The sequence below is a fragment of the Passer montanus genome, unplaced genomic scaffold, assembly GCF_014805655.1.
Source record: "Passer montanus isolate IOZ18808 unplaced genomic scaffold, ASM1480565v1 scaffold62, whole genome shotgun sequence".
Classification (NCBI taxonomy): Eukaryota; Metazoa; Chordata; class Aves; order Passeriformes; family Passeridae; genus Passer; species Passer montanus.
Window position 1 is genome coordinate 3,533,483 of NW_024371260.1, and position 23,613 is coordinate 3,557,095.

A 23,613-nucleotide genomic window follows, 5' to 3' on the forward strand; every position below is an offset into this window, starting at 1 on the left:
AAACATGAATTCGGGGCGCAGTCTGATGTACCCTCATGCTGATAAGCCAAGTTTTGCTGCTTTTGCTCCCACAAACCCATTCTCACCACCCTGAAGAATCCCCTGCAGCATCAGCCTTGCATGAGGGGTTTTCGTTGCCTACAGCACCCACAGGGTTTATTTAAAAACCTTAATAGTATTTGGAAATTACAGGCAAATGCTCCATGTTGACCTTCACTAAGGTGGCTGCGGTTTCCCACCTCCGTACAGTAAATCAGTGGGTAAATGAACACAGAGACTCAATTCATCATCAAATGTCAAGCCTGAGACAGAAAGACGGGAAATGATTTAAAAGCAACCGGCAGTTTAGAACTGCTGCAAATTTCTCATTATAGAGCTGCAAATTGTTATGAAAAACTAATCTGTGTTTTAAGCTTTGGTCTGCCCAGAGCTACCAAGGCCCCGTTCCTTCCACCCCTCCCTTCAGCTGGGGTGAGTTCCATCTGACACTTCCAAAAGCTGTTGAGCATCACCCCCTTGGATGCCTCACTTTACATCCAACCCAGCAGGAGCTGAGCTCCATGGAGTGGATTTTGAGGTGTGTTTTGTAAGCACCATTCCCAGGTGAGCATCTTTCCCTGGGGGTTTTTCTCCCCCAAGCCAGCTCCTTCGATGTCATCATGGCACCCATCACCCTCCTCTCTGCAGGACTAACCAGGGAGTGAGGGTGTGCTTTGCAAAATCCTTCACATCCCATCCATTGCAGCTGAACAGGAGCACAGCCACTGCAGCGTGGAGGCTCCTCATCCCTCCTGCCAGACTCCTTTCTCCGGAGACACTAATAAAATGCATTTCCTCCAGCCAGTGTCTCACTTAGGGAACCTTCGCCTTGGTGTGATTGAGTGCACTTAATACAGTCGCTCTCAGTGTAGAAAGGATTCTGAGCCTCCTATTTGACAGCCTTGATCTTAAAGAAATCCATTAAGAGCAGCTTTATCTCTGGGTTTTGTAACCATTAAATCAGGTTTTATCAAGTCGGTGACGCGCTTTCAGAGAGACAAGAGGGAGAAACGGAATAAACCTCCCCAACTCCCACGCTGGGGCTGCTGGGCTGGATTTGGGTGACATGGAAATAACCAAAAAAGGGTTTGTCTCAGTGGCAAGCCTCCCAGGGTGATGCTGCCCCACCAGCAGGTTGCAGGAGCCTTTGCTGGATGCTGCCGTGCTGCTTCCATGCGCCGCAGTCAGCTTTTGGGTTGGCAGAGGCGCTAAATACTCATTTCAGCTAATAAAGATGCCCGGTAATGTCATATTACAGGGCTGGCGAGCTCCCAGCAAATATTATGGTGAGGCTTTGTTTAATTAGAGGGTTCTCAGGCAGTTGCAATTTCCTCCTCATAATGGGGAAAACAAGCTGGGTTTAAAAGTTTGGGCTGGCGGCAAACCCTGCTGAGGCTTGGCCATCCTGAGAGCCAGTTTCCCAAGGGCCCTCAGCTGCTGCAGGAGCTTTGCCCCCAACTCCTATGCTGGTTTTTCTTTTTTTTACCTTATTCTCATTACTAGTTGCCATTTTTTAGTTGCCCCTCCCTAGCCTGGGTGCTGGGGCCAGGTCTCCCTGCTCTCCTTACTCCTTTGTTGCCATTCCAGCAATGCCTTTGCCAAGTCCCCAAAAGGTCTCATCTGCATCTGCTCCAAGAGGTACAACATCTCTGAGAATTACTCAACCCATGGAAAGGGCTTTTCAATCCTTCCCCTCCCTGCACCTCGGTGATGAGACACAAACCGAGATTTTTAGGGCAAATTAATTTTGTCATTACTGGAATCCAGTTTCCCTCCTGACATGAATGCAAATGGGAAGAGCACACCAAGCTGCATGCCAGGCACGGGCGCTCCAGTTCATTGTCATTAGCAGGAATGACTTCATTAACAAGTGGGAACCCAGGAAGCTGCCCCCACACTTGTCTTGAGTTTGAGAAGCGGCAGCAGCAGCAATTCCAAGGGCCATGGCCATAATGCCAAGCAGCTGGGACACAAAGCATTTGCATTTCCTACGGGGAAAGTTTTATCAGCTTTTCTTAATGACAGCTCTGTAGATTTTGGGTCACAGACATGTGCTGCAGGGGAGCAGGCAGCACCATTCAAGCACCAGCTCAGCTCAAGTCCCTGTGCTGGCATGCCCTGAATGCTGGCACATCATTCACCACTCGAGCTGCCTGTGCTGCAGGTACAGCACCAGCTCATTCATAAGCCTCAAGAAATATCGTTGTGTGAAAATGTAATAAAAATTATTCAGCTAATCTACTTTAATAACCCAACTTCGGGGCCTCTCTGTGCTGCAGACAGTATAATCATTTCTAAAATATGAGCTGTCATTTCCCATCAGTGCGAGGGAGGCAGAGGAACTCGGCACCCGACTTTATCGGGGCCACTAATTCACCAGCCTCAGGCCTGTGGAGAGTGAGGCAGCATTCCAGAGCTGGTGGGCTGCCCTACCCTCCCATTCCCATTTATGGTCCCTGCCCTGACCCTCAGGATGCTCCAGGGGATGGGGGTGATGCAGGGGGACCTCCAGGACTCATCTCCACAGCACAGGGATGCTGAGGATTTCCACCTCCTCAGGAAGAAAATGCTGCCACACTGTGACAGTTGTGCACAGCAATTTTTATGGATCAAGGATGAGTAAAATGTATCAAAAAAATCTGTAAAAAACATCTTAGTGTGTACAAAACTCACCGTTTAATATAAAATATTTTAAAAATATTCCGCAGAATCAAATCTGCAAACTTTTTAAGTTAAAAAAAGATTAAAAGTGCCTAAAATATCATCATGCCTAACAAAAATACAGATCCTGCAATCACAAAGTGCCGTAACACATCCACTCGTCTCAATTTGTGCAGAGGGAGCTGCCTGGCACCACCAGCACTCATGGAAATGCCCAGGGATCCCACTGGCAAGGTGACAGCCAGGGGATGGGGGTCATGAGCACCCTCAGACAGATACAGACACCCCCAAGGTGGTGTGGGCTGGCACAGGAACCTGCAGCAGCTCTGCAGTGACAAGCAGGAGGCCTCACTGGTACAGGACCTTCACACAGAAGGTCTCCTCGTTCTTGTCCTCGTGGTCATTGATGTGGATCAGGATCTCCTCCTCCCCCACAGTCTGGCTCGGGGCGAAGCGCAGGCCGATGGTGTACACCTCCCCTCCAGCCACCTGCAGGAGAGAGGGCAGGAGGAGGCAGCAGGACCTGGCCAGACCCCTTCATGTGCCCACCTTCCCCCAGCCAGGGCGGCCCTCAAGGCCAGCACCCACCCAGTGTCACCTGGTCTGGCCAGATGAGGGGCCTGACAAGGGGGGAGTGCTGGCAGCAGGACGTACCTCGAAGGAGTCCTCCTTGAACTGCAGCAGGTCAGGGCGGTTGGTGCACAAGAAGTAGAGGCGGGTTGAGGGGTAGGGGTTGGTGTAGGTGATGCGCTTGTTGCAGCCTTTCCCACCTCCCGCAGGCAGAGAGATCTCAAAGGCCTGTGGGGCAAGCAGGGGTCCAGGTGGCAGGGTGGGCAGCAGCAACAACGGGCACTCCCCAAAACCCAGCACAGAGAATTGCCTCCCACACACTGCCCTCCCCTCCCACACCTCACATCTGCCCTGCCAGCCAGCAGAAAGAACCCACCTTTGATCAAAAGAAGCAACAATTAATTATGAGTGTGAAGGACAAAGGGCTGGGAGAGCAGCAGACAAGCCAGCTCCTCCTCATTCCCAGGAAGAGCTGTGGTGCTCAGACAACTAGATGAACTTGATGACCCTGAACAGCCCCTTCCAGCCCCAACTACGCTGATTCTCTTAACACCTCATAGCACAAGCAGCATGTGGCAGGACAATGGGACATTGGTGTAAATGCCAATCTGAACCTTTCCCAATACCAAGAGGTTCAGGAAAACATTTTTAGAAGGAACACATTAGCCAGGAAATCTAATTTTCTGTCTTTGAGGCAAGGCCTCTGCCAGCACAGCGCTAATCGAAAGCAGCATGCTGCAGCTCTAATTTCACAACTGGGAATACTTCCGAGCTGCCGCTCCTCAGCGTGGGGCTGCCTCCAAAACAGCCTAAAAGACATTCTACCAGGGGCTTCAGTGAGATTATTCAAGTACCCCAAGGGCTAAATGTGTGTTTATGATGGCAAGTGCCAAAAAAACCACAGATGGAAAGAGAGGAAAAAGCAGGAGACAGCCCCAGGTTATGGGCTGAACTGCAACCACTGATGCAGCACCATCACCACATTTCACAGTGGCGAGAGCTGCCGTACCTTGGAGATGAGAGGCTGCCTGCAGGACAGGCAGAGCAGCCAGGAGGACACCAGCTGGTGGGACTCCACATCCACCAGGTTGAGGTAGATGAACTTGCTGCCAGCCCGCCGTGGCCTCACACCGATGTACAGGTCCTGAACGCCATTGGCAGGCAGGAGGAAGGCACCGTTGGGATCCACCTGTGGAACAACACCTGGAGGTACAGCCACCCACAACGGCTGAGAACAGTCCTGAAAAGTCCAGCTTGGAGCACCAATTAGACCCAACTGCTCTTAAAAACCTGTACCCCTATTCCATCACTATTGAATCCCATACCTCCCAGCCCCAGGAATACTCTGGGACTAATTCAGGTCAGGAAGGACAAGAGCCACTCGGGAACACCCAGGGCCTCCCCAGCCCAAGGGTTGCACCACACAGGCTTTGCCTGAGGAGCCTTTGCCTTTCCTTTACAGGACAGCAATGGAGTTTTTCTGCCTTTTATTATTCACATTTCCAATTACGGACGAACGAATTCTAAAGAAATTGAGAGTCTTCAGACAGTCTCATTAACGCAGATAATTTGCCCTCCGGGGTTTCGCGCCAATGATCCTACACATGACAACTCTAATCAAAAGATAATTATCACAAACGCTTTACGGCTCTCAGTTGTTCACAGTTCCGTGTGGGTTGCCTTTTGCTTTCTGGAGGGGGTTTCTTTGGGCTGACTCAAGCCAGCCAGCCCCCAGCCCACCACGGGGGTTACCTCCAGCTCCTGGGGGTGGGAGGGGAAGGCGCGCACCCTCCGCGGGGCCGCGGTGCCGCGCAGCAGCAGGGACAGGCGTGTGAGCTGCCCAGCCGTGCAGGCGACGTCCAGGCGCTGCAGAGAGTGCAGGTAGAACTGCCAGATCTGGACAGGTGCTGCCAGCCAGGCGTCCCTGTGCATGGACAGACGGACACGGCTCGCCACACGCCATGGGAGTCAATGTTCCCACCCTTTTGGGGGTACTGCTACTTACGTATAAATAGCAACAAAGAATTTTTTGATCTGCGGGCTTGGTCCTCCGGCTACTTTGAGAAAGATGTCCTGTGGCTCGCCAGGCCCCTGCATGAAAACAGAGCATTGTCCCAGCAGTTGACCAGCTAATGAGGACCCCAGGGGTGTCTTCCCACTAATGGGGGAGCTACCACCAACTCCCTTACGAAAGCAGATGCTTTCGGTGCCTCGTTAAACTACGTTATTAAGTTATTATACAGCTTGGCTCAGCTCTCCCAGTATTTTTAATTACAAAAGAGGATACAAATGACTATCGCATTCCAGGTCTGTATCTGTAATCAAATTTTGGCAAATTTTCCACAAGTTTTCTAACAAGCCCTAATCCAATTACCATACTAACGCATTTCCGCAACAGCAATTAGCAACTATCCCTCGTTGCCATTTGCATGGACTTGCCCAAGTTTATTTTTCCCTTCCACCTTTTCCTGCTGTGGAGCCAGCCCAGGAAAGCCTCCTGCTTCAGGAGGAAGTGGGATGGTGCAGGGCTGGGCTTGGAGCTGCCCCTCTACTCTAGCATCCTTCAGCAGGGACAGGCTTTGCTGTGCACCCCAAGGACACGCCATCCCCCCACCCTCTGCCAATGGCTGCGGATACCCCAAGCAGCAGAAAGCCCAACAAAAGGCTGCTTTTCCCCAGCATCTGAATCATCTGGTACTTGCTCAAAAGAACAAGCAAGTACAGGCTGCTGCATGATGCGATAAGGGGCAATGCTCAGCCTCCCCCGCCAAAACAACACAGCTCCTTTTAATTGGGAATAAAAAGCAATTCCAGCTTCATTGCTGCCACCGTGTCACTGCCATGCAGGGCTGCTCTGCGGTTGCACCCACATCAGCAGCTCTCTGCCAACCCAAACAATCTGAGGAGAAGGATGAGAGGAGAAGCGATGCCCAAGTGTAGCATACCAAGGATTTGGTCTCACAAATGATGTCAGGGTCACTGCAGCGAACAAACATCTCAGGCTGCCCGCCCGGCACCCCCACTGGCGTGCCTGTGGACAAGGGACCAAGGAAATCACCTTCAGCTTTTGCTCTACCTGTGCCTGTGCTCCAGGCAGCTGCACACAGAACCCCTCAAGCCTGACTACCAGCAAACCACACAGGTGTGAGGCTTTAGGAAATTCAGGTTGAAGTTAACAGAGAAAGATGGATGAAGAGCAAGCAAGGAGCCCAGGGCCATGAAGGCGTGAGGAAGCAGCAATGTGCTCTCTGAATGCTGCTGTGCCTCCAGAAAGGCTCCATGAACTATGGATGATGACTAACAGGGAAGAGCCCAAGGCATGCCACAGACTCACCAGGGAGGGTGTGCCAGGGAGGCAGCCGAATGGTTTTCTTCAGGAAGGTGAGCTCTGGGTGGTAGAAGCGAAAGGTCTGATCCACCACATGGGGCTGTGGCTCCACCTTCACCCTCAGGAGCGCAATGGGCTTCCCCCTGCTCACCTGGAAGGAGACCTGTCCCGGGGGCCAGCAGGAGGGCTGCAGTTTTCCACTGATTCTGCTCCTCCCATGCAGCCCCACAAGCTGTGTTTCACGTGGCTCCCTAACCTGGATGAGCTTTGCCTGCTTGGCCCCACTCTTCCCAAAGGAGTGAGCATTCTCATTGGCACCAGTGCCCAGCCCAGCTGGCCCCTGTGGGGTGAAAGAGTGAGTTCCCTCAGAGTGCAGCATCACTGTGGCTGCTGCTGCTCCCCATGGCTGTTCCAGAGCACTGCAATAGTAACCACAGCCAAGGGGAACACTTCAGACCAGGAACAGCTCAAAACAGGGGCCCGTGCCCACCTGTGCTGCAACCACGGCAGGGTCTGCAGAGAAGGTCTGGTATTTGAAGGGGATGTGGACAGTCTCACTGGGGCGCAGGTAGACCTGAGGCTTGAGGTCCTCACGGAGATGGAACATGTCCTCTTCCACCGGTGTAACACTCTTGGTCAGCTCCTTGAAGTGGCGCCACTCCCTCGGGTCCAGTATGACACTGGGGCAGCGAGCAGCAGAGGTGCTGGTGAGGACTGGCAGGGAGCTGGTACCACCCTGGCATCTCCCCACGCACACAGGGGAGCCCCCACCTGAGCTCGGGGTGGTCGACCTCGATGGTCACGGTGTGCTGGACGCTGTACGGGTTCTTCAGGGCGAACTCGAAGAACTCAGCTGTCCCCAGCACAGCGTGGACAGTGCGGGTGGCTGTGATGGCCTGGCTGAGCATCTGGTAGATGCTCTCTCCTTTGATGTGATCCCGGTAGGAGTCGATGACCTGCAGGTCCCAGGCACGCTGCTTTGGCCAGCCCTGCCCAGAGGGAAGGAACCATAAGCACAGAGACACAGCAGGAGTCTGGTCCCATGCCCTGCTGCCACCAGCACCCCCGTGCAGCCACACCAGCACCAGGAGGACATGGCCTCAGTGAGGGTGACCAGGGGCCAGGCTCACTTCTGGCCGGCGACTGCGCAGTGCGGCCTCCAGCTCGTTGTCCACATCCACCAGCCTCCGTGCCCACACCGTCCTCCTGCCTGTGGGGAGAGACCACCATGGCAGCAAGGAAGGACCCCCCAGGTACTGCAGCTGCAAGAGCCCTGCAATACTGCAGGGCTGGAAAGGGAAGCACCAGAGGGGCAGCTGACCCACAGCTGGCACTGCAGCAGCAGAGAGCCTGCACACCTCAACCCACAGGGGGACAGGCCAGGCTCCAGCAGGACTCACCACCAGGAGTGTTCAGGGAGTACCCCCTGCCACCTGGGGTGGTGACAGTGCTGTCTGCTGCAGTGGCAATGCAGGAATGGGACGGCAGCTGCCCTGGGGTCTCCTCGCATGGGTGACCTGCCACAAGCAGAGACAGCAGTGAGTGGAAACCATCCATTTTCATTGTTATAAAATCTACTGCAAAATTTTACCTCCCCGCGGCTCAGCTCAGCCAATTTACACAAGCAGGAGAGAATATCTGAAAACCAGTGATGTCCTAAGAGCCCCACATGCTCCCCAGAGCCAATTCTGTCACACAGTCAGGGATGGAGCAGCACTGAGAGCACACACCATCCTGAGGCCCTCACCAGCTCTTGCTTTCATTTCTGAGTTCTGCCTCCCCCTGCATGGCCATGTGCTGCTGCATCTCCCCACTCCCACAAAGGCTGTGCCAAGTGGTGCCACATAAGGCTCTAAACCCACCAGGTATTTGCCCAGCCTACACATCCCACACCCATCCTTCAGGAAAGGGTACCAAGCTTTGCCATTCTGTTTCTAACAGTATTTTGAATTTTTTTTTAAAAAAAGAGGATGGGAAAAACACCAATCAAAGGGCGGCCGCTGTCCTGGCGCAGCAGCTCTTTGTCAGGGTGTGAGTTAAACCACTCCCTGGGTTGAGGATCTCAGATTCTCCTTCCCAGGAGCTTATCGGCCCTTTGCAGGCAAAGTATGAAAATGATGATTTAAGATATCTTATATGGAGCTAATCTCTCCTCTGAAGATAAGATTTTAAAACCTGGAGTCACTGCACATTTACAGGACACAGAACTAAATACATAAAATAAAAGCAGCCAGCATGTTCTGGGAAAGATGATGTCCCTGGGTCTCACTCGGGAACAGCCCTGCACATGCTGCGTGCCCCAGCCCAGCCTTTGGGCCACACGAGCAGTGGGTTCTCACCAATATTGGCCAGGCAGAGGTGCAGGCGGCCCCTCACAGCCACACGGACCCCGAGGGGCCGCAGGGCGCCGTGCCGCAGAGCCTCCCGGCCCAGCACCGTCCCGTCCGCCTCGTACTCCGCCGTGGCCACCTCCAGCTCGTGGTAGGTCCTGACAGACGTCTGGCCCTGGCGCAGCAGGGGCTGGGCACGAGGCAAGGACAGACAAAGTGCAACGAGTTACTGGGGAGTCTGGTCCACAGGGGTCAAGGGGTCTGGGTGTCACCCTGTTCTTCTGAAGTTCTTCTAAGCGTTCTGATGTTTGCATTTTTGTAATGGAGTTTCTCACGCACTTTTCATGTAAATAATGACTGGTTTGCATTCCTTTCTGGAGGAGGAGAGAATTGATGGACTGTTGGTTTGACCAGTGTGGTTGGAGAGGTGGCAATTTCATCCTCCAATCCATGGTCACTTTTGGAATTCTATTTCTGGGCCTCGATATTTTTAAACCTTTTTGTCTTAGACATCTCAGGGTGTGAGTGTCGTTCATTTCATGTTGCATTGCAACATCTGGGTATGAATGGCACTGGATGTCCTGCCCCTGCAGGGCTTAGTGGTAGAATACAACCCAACCCAGGCTGCTGTCACACTCTCTCAGTGGTAGCACTTTACTGCCAGAGTTACAGGAAAGGGCAAAGAAAGTTAATGCTTTGTCATCACTTTGGAGGAAAAGATAACAAATCCTGTGATTAGGGGCTTGTCAAGCTGACACCAGATTTGGTTACACAGAGGGGCTGACATCATCTCTATTACTGAAGACACAAGGACAATGCAACAGCACCTCACTACAGGACCAAAGGGTGAGCTGGGCTCTTCCCTAGCACTCCACACAGGCAGGGGGCCCTTCAGCATTACCAGCCACAGGAAAAGACCTCCAATCTAACCCATACCTCCAGTTTAATGGCAGCAGACCCAAAATGGAGCAGGGAGTCTCCATCCCAGACGTCAATCTGGAGGCTGTGCTCAGCCAGGTACCGCAGGAACCAGCTCTGCTCCCCGGGCCTCAGGAAAGCTGGATCCACCATGTACTTCAGCTGCAAGCCCGGTGGTCCTGCAAGACACCACACTATCACAGACAGGGCACTTGGCTTGGTGGGAAGCCTCAATGTGCACCTCACAGAGCTGACAGTGTACTCCTTCAAACACTGGATGTTTTGAATGATTTTCATGATGTGTAAACCAGCAGAGGTTTGCTATTAACAGCAGCCCATCCCTTGGGCCAGAGGCAAGCCCTCATCCACCCAACAGAAGAAAAGCAGCCAGACATGGATGCTAAAAACAGCTTACTGGTCAGGGTCCCATCCTCGTTGACACGCACAAGGAGCTGTGCAGGCACAGCCAGCCCAGCTGCCAGTCCCCCATCCATGCTGACCAGCTGCAGCCGCGGCGTGGTGACCGGTGGGAAACGGTAGAACTGGAAGGTGAGGAAGACAGTCCTTGGCCACAGCCCCTCCACGCTGTCCTGGGCATCTCTAGATGAGAGAGAGAGGTTTGGTTAGGGAAGCCTCCATGTGCACCTCACACAGCTGACACTGTGTCCTCCTTCAAACACTGGATGTTTTGAATGATTTTCATGATGTGTAAACCAGCAGAGGTTTGCTATTAACAGCAGCCCATCCCTTGGGCCAGAGGCAAGCCCTCATCCACCCAACAGAAGAAAAGCAGTCAGACATGGATGCTAAAACCAGCTTACTGGTCAGGGTCCCATCCTCGTTGACACGCACAAGGAGCTGTGCAGGCACAGCCAGCCCAGCTGCCAGTCCCCCATCCATGCTGACCAGCTGCAGCCGCGGCGTGGTGACCGGTGGGAAACGGTAGAACTGGAAGGTGAGGAAGACAGTCCTTGGCCACAGCCCCTCCACGCTGTCCTGGGCATCTCTAGATGAGAGAGAGAGGTTTGGTTTACTTGTGGCACAGCGCTGCCACTCTGTCATGAGCTACTCATGCATTTGGCACATGCCAAGAGGCAGAAGAACAGGAGAAGATTGGCAGCACCACAAGTATTTGGACTTCTCTGAAGACAGCAGCCATACGGTTTGCCTTAACTTCCCAAAAAGCTTTGTAATTCCAGCTGTCTCCTGCCATATGCTGTGATGGAGGCGCCCAGCAAAGACAGCGTGTTACCTTCCCACAGCACACTGCCAGCCATGGAAAAAACAGAAGTGGGGCCTTATCCAGCCAAAGCCAACCCTTGGGTGCCAATTTTTCCACCTCCATTTGCATTTCTGGAGAAACCCTGCATTAATGAGCTCTGACATCACATTGTGGCTCATGGATCCAATTTTAAAAAACTGGATTATGACTTAAAAGTGCCCAGGGAAGAGAAAAGTAGGTGCTAAAAGAAGAGGTACCTCTGCAAGGATGTCTCCTGCCCAAGCAGGGAAGTGGGTTAGGGGAATTTGGAAAGGACTCTGTCCAGAAGGCATCCCCAGTTGGGATCTGCCCACACAAGACCATGAGCTGCCATCCCACCTGCCAAAAGCCAGGAACTGCAGGACTATTTCATTGCCTTGCAGAGGGTCAGCTTCCTCCAGCCGCAGGTTGAAACTGCCCAGCTCCACTGGCTCTGAGATTTCCACTGGCTCCTGGTTGAGGTCCAGGATGTCTGGAAAGCCGGCAGCGTGCAGGCGCGCCAGCGCGGCACGAGACAGGGACACGTGGGAACTGATGGAGAAATAGGGGTGAGCTCCACTCATGGGAGACCCTGGCAGCCGAGGTGATGGGGCCACAGGAGCCTGGGGAGGGCAGCTGAGCATCACCTGCATGCCTGCAGTCCCACAGCAGCCATGGGCAGCTGCAGAGGGGTGAAGGGCAGCGCCTGCAGCTGCTCGCTGGCACAGGGCTCTGCGTCCGGCGAGCCCAGGTCGGCCTCCAGGTGGGTGATGCCCCCATCCTGCTGCAGGGTCTGGCCTGTGCTCCGTGGTGAGGCCACGAGCTGGGACACTGACAGCTGGGGAGAGAGCAGCAAGCGTGAGCAGCCACAGCCCCAAGGCAGCCCCCTGAGGCAGCCCTTGTGGCAGGCTGAGCCAGTAGCCCCTCTGTGCTAAAAAAGCTCAGCCACCACGTGCCCCAGTGTTGTCATTCCACCAAGAAGTCTTACAACTTGGCCACACAAGGGTTTGCACCTCCACTGCCATTTCCCCACTGCTCGCTCCCCGGCAAGAAGAGGGATGAGCACATGCAGCAGGAAGATCAAACTGCTTAATGCAGCCTTATGAGGCATTTCATTTCATCAAAAATATTTGCGTGCATTGATTCCTGCATCAAGATATAAAACAGCATAAAGAGGGCTCTCAGTATTCACAACTCTCCTTAAATCCTGGGAGCTCTGCACGAACAAGCCGTGTGTCTCTGTCAGCACATACTGGGGACAACAGCACCCAACAAATCTGGGCTGTCAAAAACCAGAGCTGCCCTCACTCCTGTGGTATGAAAAGAGCACGGGGAATCTCTCCCAGCATATCACAGACAGGAGCTGGTTTGCTGCCTGGAGTTGAGGACACTTGGGGCCTCTTGGCTGCAGCACACAGGAAAACAGGCAGGGGATGGGTCCAGAAGCACATCCTACATGTGGGCCATCCCCTGGGGAATGCTGCTGCCCACCACCCACATCCACTGGTGCATGTGGCACTTACCCCAGGTCCCCGTGGGGAGACTGGCACTCGCTGTGGGGCTGGCACTCCTGTGGAGAGGGACAGGAGAGATGCTGTAGAGGAGCCAAAACCCCCAGGCCCCATAACTGCAGCCAAACCCCCCACTGCCACCAAACTGCCCTGTCCTCCCACCAGCCCTTTTCAATTTTAGGGGCGAAGGCAGCGCAGTGAAGCAGTTTATCATCACCCAAACATTTCTTTTGACTTATTTCCCAATAAGACTGCTGCTTGGGGGTTAACACAGCACATCTCCAGCTCCATCCGTTATTTTGCCGTGAATCAGGCTAACTCTGCCACAAACAACAGCTCCCCCATCCCCTGACAGCGCCACGGTGCCTCACGGCCACGCGGTGCTGCCTAAGTGGGATGCTTAATGAGACGTGAAAGTTTAGGATACTTAAGGTTCTCATCACTTCTCTGTTATTTTTTGTCACTCCCTTCAACTGCTGGAGCATTTGTGCCCCGAAACGGTGGGAGCTTTATCGTGTTTATATTGGGCTGCTCTCTCGAGCCGGCACAGCTGAGCTCGCTGAGCCGCGGGTCCTTCGCACAGAGCAGGGGCACAGATGTTCCATCTCTGCACCCACGTGATGCTTAGACTTCAATTTTCTTTCCCCCACCACATATATCCCAGCTATTCCACGCTGGCTGCTGTGTAAAGGAAACCACTCCGTTTCCCTCATGCCTAAAATATTGTTTCCTTCCAGTCAGGATGGCTTTGGCTGGCATTAAGAAGAGGATGGACAGGTACAGCAGCAACACCAGCATCTGAGCTGACAGATGAAGCTCTTGGCCTCCCCTGGGCCAGGCAGCAGCACGTTTCTCAACAGAGCTCTACAAAAAGTTAACCCAATAGTCTCTTCAGCACCTTGGAACACAGGCTAGAGAGGCACAGCTCTGGGACCACCACTGCACTTGTAAGGGCTCCCTGGTGCCATAAGCCCCCTGGAGCTGGAAAATGCCAGGGAGTTTGTCCCTGAAAATCACCTTGATGGGGATCTCCCCTCATCAGGGACACAGCCCACAGCCCAGCACACTCCCCCAAGCCAGAGCACTCCAGACCACTACCAGGTTGGAAGCTCAGTGTCAGCATTGGCTCCCCTCTCCCCTCACCACACCACAACTCCATCAGCATCCCAGCCACCCACAGATGAAAGGCACCAGGAAAAACTTTTCAAGCAGCACCAGGAAGGTACCAGTCATGATGCAGCCTGTGCTGCAGGGAGATGAACCCCACATCCCCTGATATCACGAGACCCCTTCATTTACCACTAAAGCTTTCCTCACCAAAGCCCCTCCCAGCAGCAATCCTGGCTCCTCACCAGCAGAAACACAGGATTTGTCACAGCAAAGCCAAGGTGCCACTGCCATCTCGTGGTTCCACAGCACTGGAACCAGCACGGAACAGCAACCCACCGTAATGGGCACTGCCTGGCCTGTGGGCTGACACTAAATGGCTCATCCGAGAGCTGGGGAGATATGACACACACTGAAACACTGCCTGCTGTCTGAAGCATCACCCCGAGACACAGCTGGGACCCCAGCAGGAGCAGCACTGCAAAGAAAGGGGAGTTTGCTTCCCACCAATCACAAAAGGGGGATGAGAGAGAAACAAGCCAAAGAGGATTTTTAGAAGCACAGTGCATGGACACAACCTCATGCCCAAACTCAAGCCCACATTTTTCCTTTCATCTCCAATACAGCAGGAAGGGTGCTGGAACCCCAGACACACAGCTCCTCAAACTACAGACAGATGCACCTGTGCACATGCACAGATGCTGCCTGCTGTTCGCCAGCCAGCCACCAACACATCCTGCACACATCAACCCAACCCAGGCTGCTGTCACACTCCCTCAGTGGCGGCACAACCAAATTACTTTTCCCCAGCCTATGACTGACATCTCTCTTGTCTGGAGAGACTCTGAGTCCGGAGAGAGAAGCAGCAACACCTGCAGTGAGAACGTGCTGCTGGTGTTGCCACTGCACCCAGTGACCCAGAATGGGAGCAGGCTGGGGCAGTGCTGGCAGTCCCTGGGGATTTTGCACATGGCTCAGCAATACTATCACATGGGAATTTTGCAAGTTAAAAAGTAAGAGCTGAATTCAACTTGACAAAATCTTGCTTCACTCCAGTAATTCATAACTAGCTTGCTGAAATTCACTAAAGTCTTGTTTTCTCTCCCGAGCAGACACCAGTGCCACACTCTATATTTTAAATGTCAGCGATCTGGAAAACACTCACTCAGCGATGGCGTAGGAGGCTTCTTCGACTCGTCCCTGTCTTTACATAGGATCTCTGCAGCAGTTACAAGATGTTCTTCCGAATCAGTGGAAACATGGAATTGGACAGTCCCAGACTCCACGTGCTTCCCCTGAAGTTGGCAACAAAAATGCTTTCAGACAGCATGGTACACGCAGCCTTCCTCGTGCCTCCAACAGCAGCTCCCTAGCCCTGACACCGGAGCAAAGCTGCCAGGGGCCAGCACACCCTTACCTGCCGGGAGCTCGGTGGGGTCTGGTAGACCAAGGTTTGGCAGGGGCCACGGCGGGCACCGCCACGCAGGGGCAGAATCACATCCGTGTCACCAGTGCCCGGGACAGGGCTCCAGACAGCCCAGCGCACCGAGCGCATGTCGGCCGCCTCGCTGCGGGCACTGCCCGACAGGGCCTGGGGATGGGGGAGCACAGTGAGCACCAGGCAGCCCCACCTCACTGCCAGCACCCCCATCTCACTGCCAGCACCCCCACCTCACTGCCAGGCCTCAGGAATGGGTGCTGCCAGACAGGCGGTGCCTCTCATCCCCCACCGCACCTCCTCACACCTGGCTCTGGCACCAGATCTTCATCCCATCTACTCCCATTCTGAAGACATTTCACTTTCCAGGACCTTATGCCTCTGTAACCCCTCCCTCAAGCAGCTGCACGTAGGGATACATGTTGGACCCCCATCCCTGGCAGAGGGGAAAGGTTTCCACTTACCCAGCACATCCACAGCCTCCCTCAAACCGAAGGAGGGGAACAGATACAAGAGAGGGCTCTGCCAGCACCCACCCTCCCCCTCACAGCTAATTATGGCACTGAGGACAAGGACAAGGTGATCAGCTTTGCAAGCAGCTTTGGGATTAACCACTCTGCCCCAGGGCTGCACCACAGGGACTGGCTCCACTGCTGCCCCAGACAGCACTCCCCACAGAGCCAACAGATCTTCCTCTGGAACCCCTCTGGAACTCCACGGGACCTTGGGCTTCAGCTTTCAAGGGAATCAAACCCAACAACAACTTCCAACAGCACAGCTCAGTGTCTCCCTTCTCAGTAAAAATCCCTCTGGCCAGGCACAGGCATCCTGCTTTACGAATGCCCATTTCCCCTACTTTGGCTCTGGACAGCTTAACAAGAGGCATTTGCCACATTTTCAATGAACATCTTAGCAGGACGATTAAAACCTCCTAACAAACAGTTGGCAATCGATTCAGCCAGCCAGGAGCTGATGGCTCCAACAACACAAGGTCTCTGGAGGGGATACACAGAACTCACTGAGCTGGGTTTAACATGCAGAAAGGTTAAACTAAGATATGAGTAAACGATCAGTAAGTAGGTGAGAGTACATTGACTGAAGAGACCACCCTCAGAGATTTCTCCTGCCTTTACAGTTTGAGAACATCAGGCTGAAGCACCCAAAAAACCTCATAATTCAGGACAAAAACAAAAAAAAGGAGCAGGATGGGTTAACCTCTTTTCAGCATAAATGCCAAATTCTAAAGAAAAGCCTTTTTGATATTACAAAAAAGCTGAAATTTTCCAAATTAGCTTGCCAGAACCCTATGGGAATACTGCAGGCTACATTCCTGCATCTACGTATAAACAGTGGAGAAATGCAACCACGTTATTAAAATAATTCACCAAGCCATGCAGGTTGTTTTGTGCAGTGCTGAGGAAGGCATCCACACACTTTGCAGGGCCCAGCATTACACAGCACAGCCACCCAACAAGGAGCTACTGTGATTTGGAGAAGCACAATGGTGAAATGGTCAGAGGAAGGAGTTCCTCAGCAGGGCTCACTCCTCCAGAATGGATCCCTGCTCTTTCACAGGCACAGACACACACGCTCAGCCCTACCTTGCCACCAGCTCTCCCCGTGCTGCAGAAGACATACTCCAGCTGGAAGCAGACCCTGAATGCCGGGTGAGGCACCATTTCACTCAGCTGGATGCGGCTCCTCAGCACTAGGGCTTGACCATCCCTGTGCGGGATAGAGGGGTGGCTGTGAGAGATACCCGAGGCAGGAGAGAAGCAGCAGCAGAGGAGGTCCCCCTTACCTGGCTCCAGAGCTGGGCACCCCCTGGCAGCGACCTGGTGACAATTCTGCTGCTGGCACCAGCACAGCCACCTGCGGTGCCCGGACGAAGCGCAGGCCGTTGTGGACGCCGACGTGCAGCCGCCGCTCCCGAACCACCACCTCCTCACCATCTGGGGCACTGTTAGCCTGTGACAGGAATGTTTGACACCTTGGGCAGCACTCAGGCAACCCTTCAGAAACTCAAAAAACAGGGCCTATTCCCCCAGCAGATGATGGATATTAAAATCTTTTGTCTTTATGGCAGAGTTGGTGTAAATCTGGCAAGAAAGGACCTGGCTGGTGGCTGCCACTCCAAAGGGAAGGACTCGATACACACTGCATCTCATCTCTGCATTTCATCCACAGCAAAGCAAACCCAAATTCTGTTTATGAGTGTCTGGATGTTCAAAACAAAGCCCACACAGAGCACACACATACTAATCCAGTAGCGAAACAAGCTAAAGGGCTTCCACAGCAAAAAAAAACATTGGAGACTCTAAGAGAAACAAATGCATGAATATCACTTACCTTCACCCCACCCATAATTCCAGACACTAGAATTACTGCTCTACACTGTGCCTTCCCCTGCCCCAACAACATTGGCAGTACCTAGAATGATGGAATCACAGAATGGTTGGGATTGGAAGGGACCTGAAGCATTATCTTGTTCCACCCCCAACTGTGGGACCCTTCTACAAGAGCAGGTTGCTCCAAGCCCCGTCCAACCTGGCCTTAGACACTTCCAGGGATGGGGCAGCCAGTTTCTCTGGGCAACCTGTGCCAGGGTTTCACCACCCTCACAGCACTCTACTTACCTGAAGTAAGCGATCGCTGTTCAGCAAATCCAGCAGTTCCTCCTCAAACTCCTCCAGGGAAGGGTACAACTGGATGGAAAGCCGCTCCAGGTAGCAGGTGACCGTCTTCATGAGCCGGGGCTTCTGCAAGCAGTCGCCTGAAAGACAAGGTGGTGGCCACAGGTTTCCCAAGCAAACAGAAAGCCACCACTGCTGTACTGGGGTGATCTGCAGTGCCAGCAGTGGCTCTGCCCACTCAGCTTCTGAGTATGGGCCTGAACACGTGCAGGGACTCAGCTGCTTTCAAGACCTTGCACAGCTTCAGTACCAACAGTTAATACCCCAAAGCTATCAGCAATAGGTTTTCCAGGCAGGAAGCTGAAGAACAATTCAGCTGAAGAACTCTGAGGAATTTTTTACCCTCTGAATCTTCAGCTCACGTACTTTAATTGCATAAGCTCGAAGGGCAATGTGCCATAAGGAGAGATTAACAAAAGCCATGTGGGCAAGAGCTCATCCCCCCAAACCTGCCAGGCCCCAGCGATGCTGAACCCACCTCCGAGGAGTTTAAACAAGCTGCAAAAGCTCTTTTTAAGATTCTGCTGAACGACTGTAATTAAACCAACCGTCACTTATCCCTAGCAGCTTCCCAGGAGCAAAGCAATTAATGGACAGGGAACTGACTGAGCCATTTTGACAGATTCCAGACTGAGCTCTGAGCATGAGGGCTGTGGCCCCACGCAGGGGGGATGCTCTTGACAAGGGGAGACACTACAGAGAAACCACTGTGCTGCCACAAATCCCCTCCCAGTGCCCTCCTGCCCTGCCCACAGCCCCACAGGGACCCACTGCCTTAAAGCAGGAGCAGCACAAGCAGAGGGAAAGAGCCCTTACCTGTGTCTCCACGTGCCGGCAGCAAGCCAGGAACAGTCTGCAGCCCAGATATCAGCAGGTTTTCAGGAAGTAGGTGAAATATTGCCTCCAGGGGCTGGTGGGACTTCAGGCCATACTGCAGGTGGCTCTTCTCCATCACTGTCATGTATTTGTTCTCTGAAGAAAACATCCCAAAATGACCAAAACTGGGAAAACAGCTTCACAGCCCCAATGTTGAATGAATCTGTGAGTACACATGCCAGAAGTAAAGGAAAACCTGTGTTTGTCCAGCCAGGCCATTCCCAGCTGGCAGTAAGGCACATCCACTGAGCAGTACCAGGTCACAGACCATGCCTCACATGAAGCAGATACATACAACACACATTTGGGTAAGAAAAGCCACCAAGAAGAGACTGAGATGCCACCTCTGGTTGCTGCTTACTTTCCACAGGGTCCTGGAAGCGTGGGTGCAGTAGGGCACGTGGTGTCCCATGGTACAGCTTCAGCCTGAAAGCAAAGAGCACACGTGCAGCAGTCGGTAAATCCACCCTGAAGCACATCTCCTTCTTCCATTACATCTCCATCTTCCACAAAGCCCCTGCTCAGCAGCAAAACCCACCCAACCCACTCTAGAAAAGCCTTTTAGGGAAGGGACAGGCATTCCTTCCAAACCCATCACTGCTTCCCCAGAGTGAAGAATTCCATGTTTCTAAATGCTGGCTCTGTTTCTGCAACCCCAGGACCACTCTTCTCCCCCCACCAAAGCAGCCATGCACATTGCCACCTCAATTCTTAGTGTGACCTGTCCCACGGCAGCAGGGGAACCTACGCTCTGTCCTCAGTGGCCAGGTCTGTCACCTCTGATCCACCGTGGAAGAGGGGGATGATTCCAAAGCCACAGGAAAGGTGCTGAGAGCCCCCATCCCCTTTCCCAGCTCTCTTTACCACTTCCACGACAGCAGCGATGCCAGGGTGGTTCAAGGAGGTGTGAAAGTAAACGACCTGGGACAGGAAAGGAGAGAGATGGGCTGTTTCAGAGCTGGCAGTGGCAGATGCAGGCAGAACAGTGCCTGTTGTGCTGGGACACTCAGTGGCACAACCAGAACATCCTTTAAACTTCCAGACAGAGCTAATGGCAAATCACTTCTGACACAGCTACAAAATCTCAGCCCTTAAGTCTCAAGCATCATCTTTTTCTTTTTAAACTTTTTTTTTTGTTGCCAACACCTGTTTTCCAGAGCAACTCCCAGGCTGCAGACCCCAAATGAACGGGGTGCTTCAATGCATCCCAGACCTACAGCATTAGAGCAGGAAAGAGGAGCTGGAAACCTTCCTGAAATGGGGAGGGACATGGGAGTAGCCTGGACCTAAGGGCAGGAGGGGACAAGACACAGGTCACCTCCCCAGGACAGAATTTAACGCTAGGTTCATCTTTCTATTAAAAACTCATTACCTCAGTGTTTCAGGGAAAATGTTTACTGCAATATAGGCTGTCAGGAAGGAATAACAGAGAGAGACATTTCCACATCAACCCTGGGACATAAATCGTTATTCCATTAGCCTTTATTGCGAGGTGCTGGATTAACGACCTGACCACTGTGTCTGCAGAGCAAGGCTCACCCTGCAAAGGCACAGGGAGCCTGACAGGCAATGCCCTGTACCACTGAGGGCCCCTCCTGATTGCACACAGCAGTTTCTGTCACTGCATTCCTCTCCCCCAGACCCTGAGGACAAAACCCACCATGCAAGCAGACTCTGATCCCTGTCCTCACACCTCCCTGCTCTGGTGAGGCTGGAGAGCATGAACACAGCACACGCAGGCAGAGGAGCAGAGACTTTCCTCCTTACCTCACCTGTCACAAATCAGTTCCAGCTCCACCTGAACTGTTCCTAACAACAAGCTGCTGACTTTCCCACAGCTGAAAGATCCTACCCCACATGCAGATCAGCCCTCCCCTGTCAGACCCTGCAGGCAACACAATTCAGCCACCACAGTGAGGCTGCAACACAGTCCCCCAACACCCCAAAATTCCTTCCAACTGCTCCCAACATGCATGGCAAACACCCAGGAAGCCTGCAGACGCTGGGAATGTATTTGGAAAGGCAGCTCCTCCCAGCATTCAGCTCTCTCTGCAGTACTCTCTGCCCTAGTTTTAATCCATCCCTCTTCAAAACAGGCTGGGGTGGGACGGTACTGAAACACTTGGGAGAGAAACGCACACATCAACGCTGCTCAATGTTGCTGTTGATGTAAAGGAAGGACGAGCACAGGGCCCAGCTGTGCTTCACTTCACCTGCAGCACTGAGAAGGTGGAAATAGAGCTATGAATTGGAAAACATGGCTCATGCTACGGGGCAGTGGGATCTCCCCATTAAGGGACACCCTGCTGGTATCAGCAGTGGGTGGAAGCACGGCTTTGGGAGAGTTTAGCTCCCAGATAAGGAGAGAGAAGCCCTGTGCAGGAGGGTGAGCAGCTGCTCCTTCCCTTCCTTCCCACTTGTGAGGAAACACTGCTCTCTGCTGCCAGCTCCGAACACGGCAGGTGGCACTCAGTGGCACATCGCTGCTCCCACGGTGGCACCAGCCCCAGAGGAAACCCAGCACGCCACTTTCCCCAATAAACCATACACAAAGCTCAACAAACGGGCAGCGTCTGGGACGCACCCTGGCCAAAAGGGATGGAAAAGGGTTTGGTTGTGTGTTTTCCCCGACCCTCGGCAGCCCCCACCTCGTTGAACGTCGCCCTGGCCGAGCGCGGCGGGGCAGCGCTGGCCGCTCGCCAGCTGCTCCTCCACGTCCTCCCAAAGAAGTGGTGGTAGGTGGCATCAAAAAGGGACAGGCGCAGCTGGTACTCGGCTCCCTGCAAGGCACAACGCACCAGCTTCGGGGACAGGCCAGCTCTGTGTCCCTAAGGCTCAAACACACTTTGGTAAGAGATATAGTTCCCGTTTTCTAAGGGACGCCCAAATCAGGCACGTGGTCACAGCTTCATGCATTGCTGCAGAACCTGCCTCCAAGCCAGAGCAAAGAAAAAGTGGGAAATTTGAGCATTAAGCATAGAATAAAGAGGCAATTGATGTTAAGTTGCTATCCAGAAAATTTAATTTATATATACTTACTTAAACTAACAAAAAACTAAATGAAAAATTAATTAAATGCTAACTCAGATTTACAGATAATATTGAAACAACTTAGTCCTTCTGGGAGATCTCCAGTTAGTTCCCCCGAAAAACCACCTTGCTTTAAAAGCCATTATGGGGAGTTCAGGCCCATACACACGGACAGGAATGCCAAAAGGGACTTAGAAAAAAGATGGGGAGTGACTTTGTACATACACAGAAAGTGACAGAATAAGGGGGGGGGGGGGGGGGGGGCTAAACTAAAAAAGGAGCAATTTAGGTTTGATCTTAGGAGGAAATTCTTCTTGTTAGGATGGTGAGGCACTGGCACAGGTCATCCAGAGAAGCTGCGGCTGCTCCATCCCTGGAAGTGTTCCAAGCCAGTAGGTTGGAAAGAGCAACCTGGTTTAGTGGAAGGTGGCCCTGCCCAGGACAGGAGGGTGGAAGGAGATGACCTGTAAGGTCCCTTCCAACCCAAACTATTCCATGACCCCATGAAAGTGCCACTCGGCAGAAACAACGGGCGCAGCAAGACATTGCGGGGGTCCCCTCGCGGGGCCGATCGCCCCTACCTGGGAGAGGGCAGCGCCGTGCAGGTACTTGAGGGCGCAGCGGAGGGCGGCGGAGCGGGGCGGGGGCCGGGCCCGGCCCCGCTGCGGGTGCGGCGGCAGCGGCAGGTGCTGCCGGAACACCCGGTCCCACTCGCCCATCGCCTCCCGGGGGTCGCCGCTGCCTCCCGGCGCCAGCTAGGGCGGGCGCGGGGCTGGGACACCGGGGGACACGCACCCTGAGGGAACACAGCACACACGGACCGCGCACAGTCAGCGCACAGCCACACGTGGGTGGGGACGGCCGCTGCCCATGCCCGGCCCGCATCCGCCTGGGGATGCACACGGGTACAGGCAGGGCAGGGCCGCCCACGCACCGCCGGGCTCCCGGTGTGTGGGAGCGGGACTGGACCCAGCCCGGTCCCTCAGCGCCCGCGCCCCCCCGCTCACTCACCGCGCCCCGACGCCATCTTCTGGGCCCAACCAACCGCGCGCCGGCCCGAGGGGAGGGATGGACGCGCTGCCGCCGCTCGCCGCCCCGCCGCCCACCTCTCGCGCCCCATCGCCGGCGGAAAGCGGAGACAGTCAGCGGAGAGACGATCTTGGAGCGATTCTGCACCGGCGCGGGACGTGGCGGCAGGACGAAACAGACGGCGGCAGCGGCGGCCTCCCCCTTTCAGAGCGGGTGGTCGCGCCCGGCTCAGCATCGGGTTACTAGGGCGATGGTGCCGCACCGCGCGGGGCGGGTCCGCGCGCTGGGCCCGGCCTGCCCTGCAGCCAATGGGGACGGCGCAGCGCCCTCGTCATTTGCATGCGGCGCGAGAGGCGGGCGGCGCGGCCAATGGGCGGCGGGAGGGGCGGGGCCAGGCGCGGCGGGGCGGGGCCGCCCCCCACNNNNGGAGCGGGGCCGGGCCCGGGGCTAGGGCTGCGGCCGGGCTCGGGCGATGGCGGGGCTGTGGGGCCGGGCAGGGCCGCGGGCAGGGCTACGGGCGAGGCCACCCCGCTGCATGCCCCTCCCGGCGCTCGCTGGTGCGGAGAGAGGGGCCCTCACCCCGCCGCCTGCTGTCGGCCCGGTGGGACCCTGGGCTGTGAGGGGACGCGGAGAGAGAGGCTGGCTGTCCCTTCGTTCCCACAGCGAGGCGAGGCGGGCTCTGTGGGTGATGCTCCGGCAGCCTGCGGCCTGTCCCCGTGCGCCGGGAGCCCCGGTGACACGGTGCGAGCCGCCGGCAGAGCCCCGGTGACACGGGGGTGGGAACATTAGATTTTCCCCCGAGCCCATTTGCGCGCAGTGAGTCAAACGCCGCGGTTCCTTCGG

The 23,613-nt window shown here is 54.4% G+C and overlaps 1 protein-coding gene across 4 annotated transcripts; it reads right to left on the bottom strand.

The window, feature by feature from the left end:
- Nucleotides 1-2,708: 2,708 nt before the first annotated feature.
- On the bottom strand, nucleotides 2,709-22,886 carry NPHP4 (nephrocystin 4). Of its 4 annotated transcripts, XM_039727823.1 has the most exons (30): nucleotides 22,753-22,885; nucleotides 22,323-22,537; nucleotides 21,360-21,491; nucleotides 19,460-19,632; nucleotides 19,073-19,137; nucleotides 18,652-18,807; nucleotides 17,779-17,915; nucleotides 17,492-17,572; nucleotides 16,944-17,110; nucleotides 16,744-16,867; nucleotides 15,122-15,295; nucleotides 14,870-14,999; nucleotides 12,610-12,656; nucleotides 11,734-11,924; nucleotides 11,447-11,638; nucleotides 10,668-10,852; nucleotides 9,865-10,025; nucleotides 8,938-9,118; nucleotides 7,999-8,115; nucleotides 7,729-7,808; nucleotides 7,370-7,587; nucleotides 7,089-7,278; nucleotides 6,855-6,938; nucleotides 6,605-6,761; nucleotides 6,216-6,301; nucleotides 5,276-5,361; nucleotides 5,023-5,194; nucleotides 4,280-4,459; nucleotides 3,355-3,498; nucleotides 2,709-3,189 (listed from the first exon to the last, which is right to left on the bottom strand). In XM_039727823.1, exons 2-30 carry the CDS (start codon nucleotides 22,458-22,460, stop codon nucleotides 3,049-3,051), a joined length of 4,089 nt encoding a protein of 1,362 aa, XP_039583757.1. In that variant the 5' UTR covers nucleotides 22,461-22,537; nucleotides 22,753-22,885; the 3' UTR covers nucleotides 2,709-3,048. The 4 variants fall into 4 exon arrangements, with proteins under 4 accessions (XP_039583757.1, XP_039583754.1, XP_039583756.1 ...); XM_039727820.1 differs by having other exon boundaries at nucleotides 6,605-6,938; nucleotides 22,753-22,886; XM_039727822.1 differs by lacking the exon at nucleotides 17,492-17,572 and having other exon boundaries at nucleotides 6,605-6,938; nucleotides 22,753-22,884.
- Nucleotides 22,887-23,613: the final 727 nt, after the last annotated feature.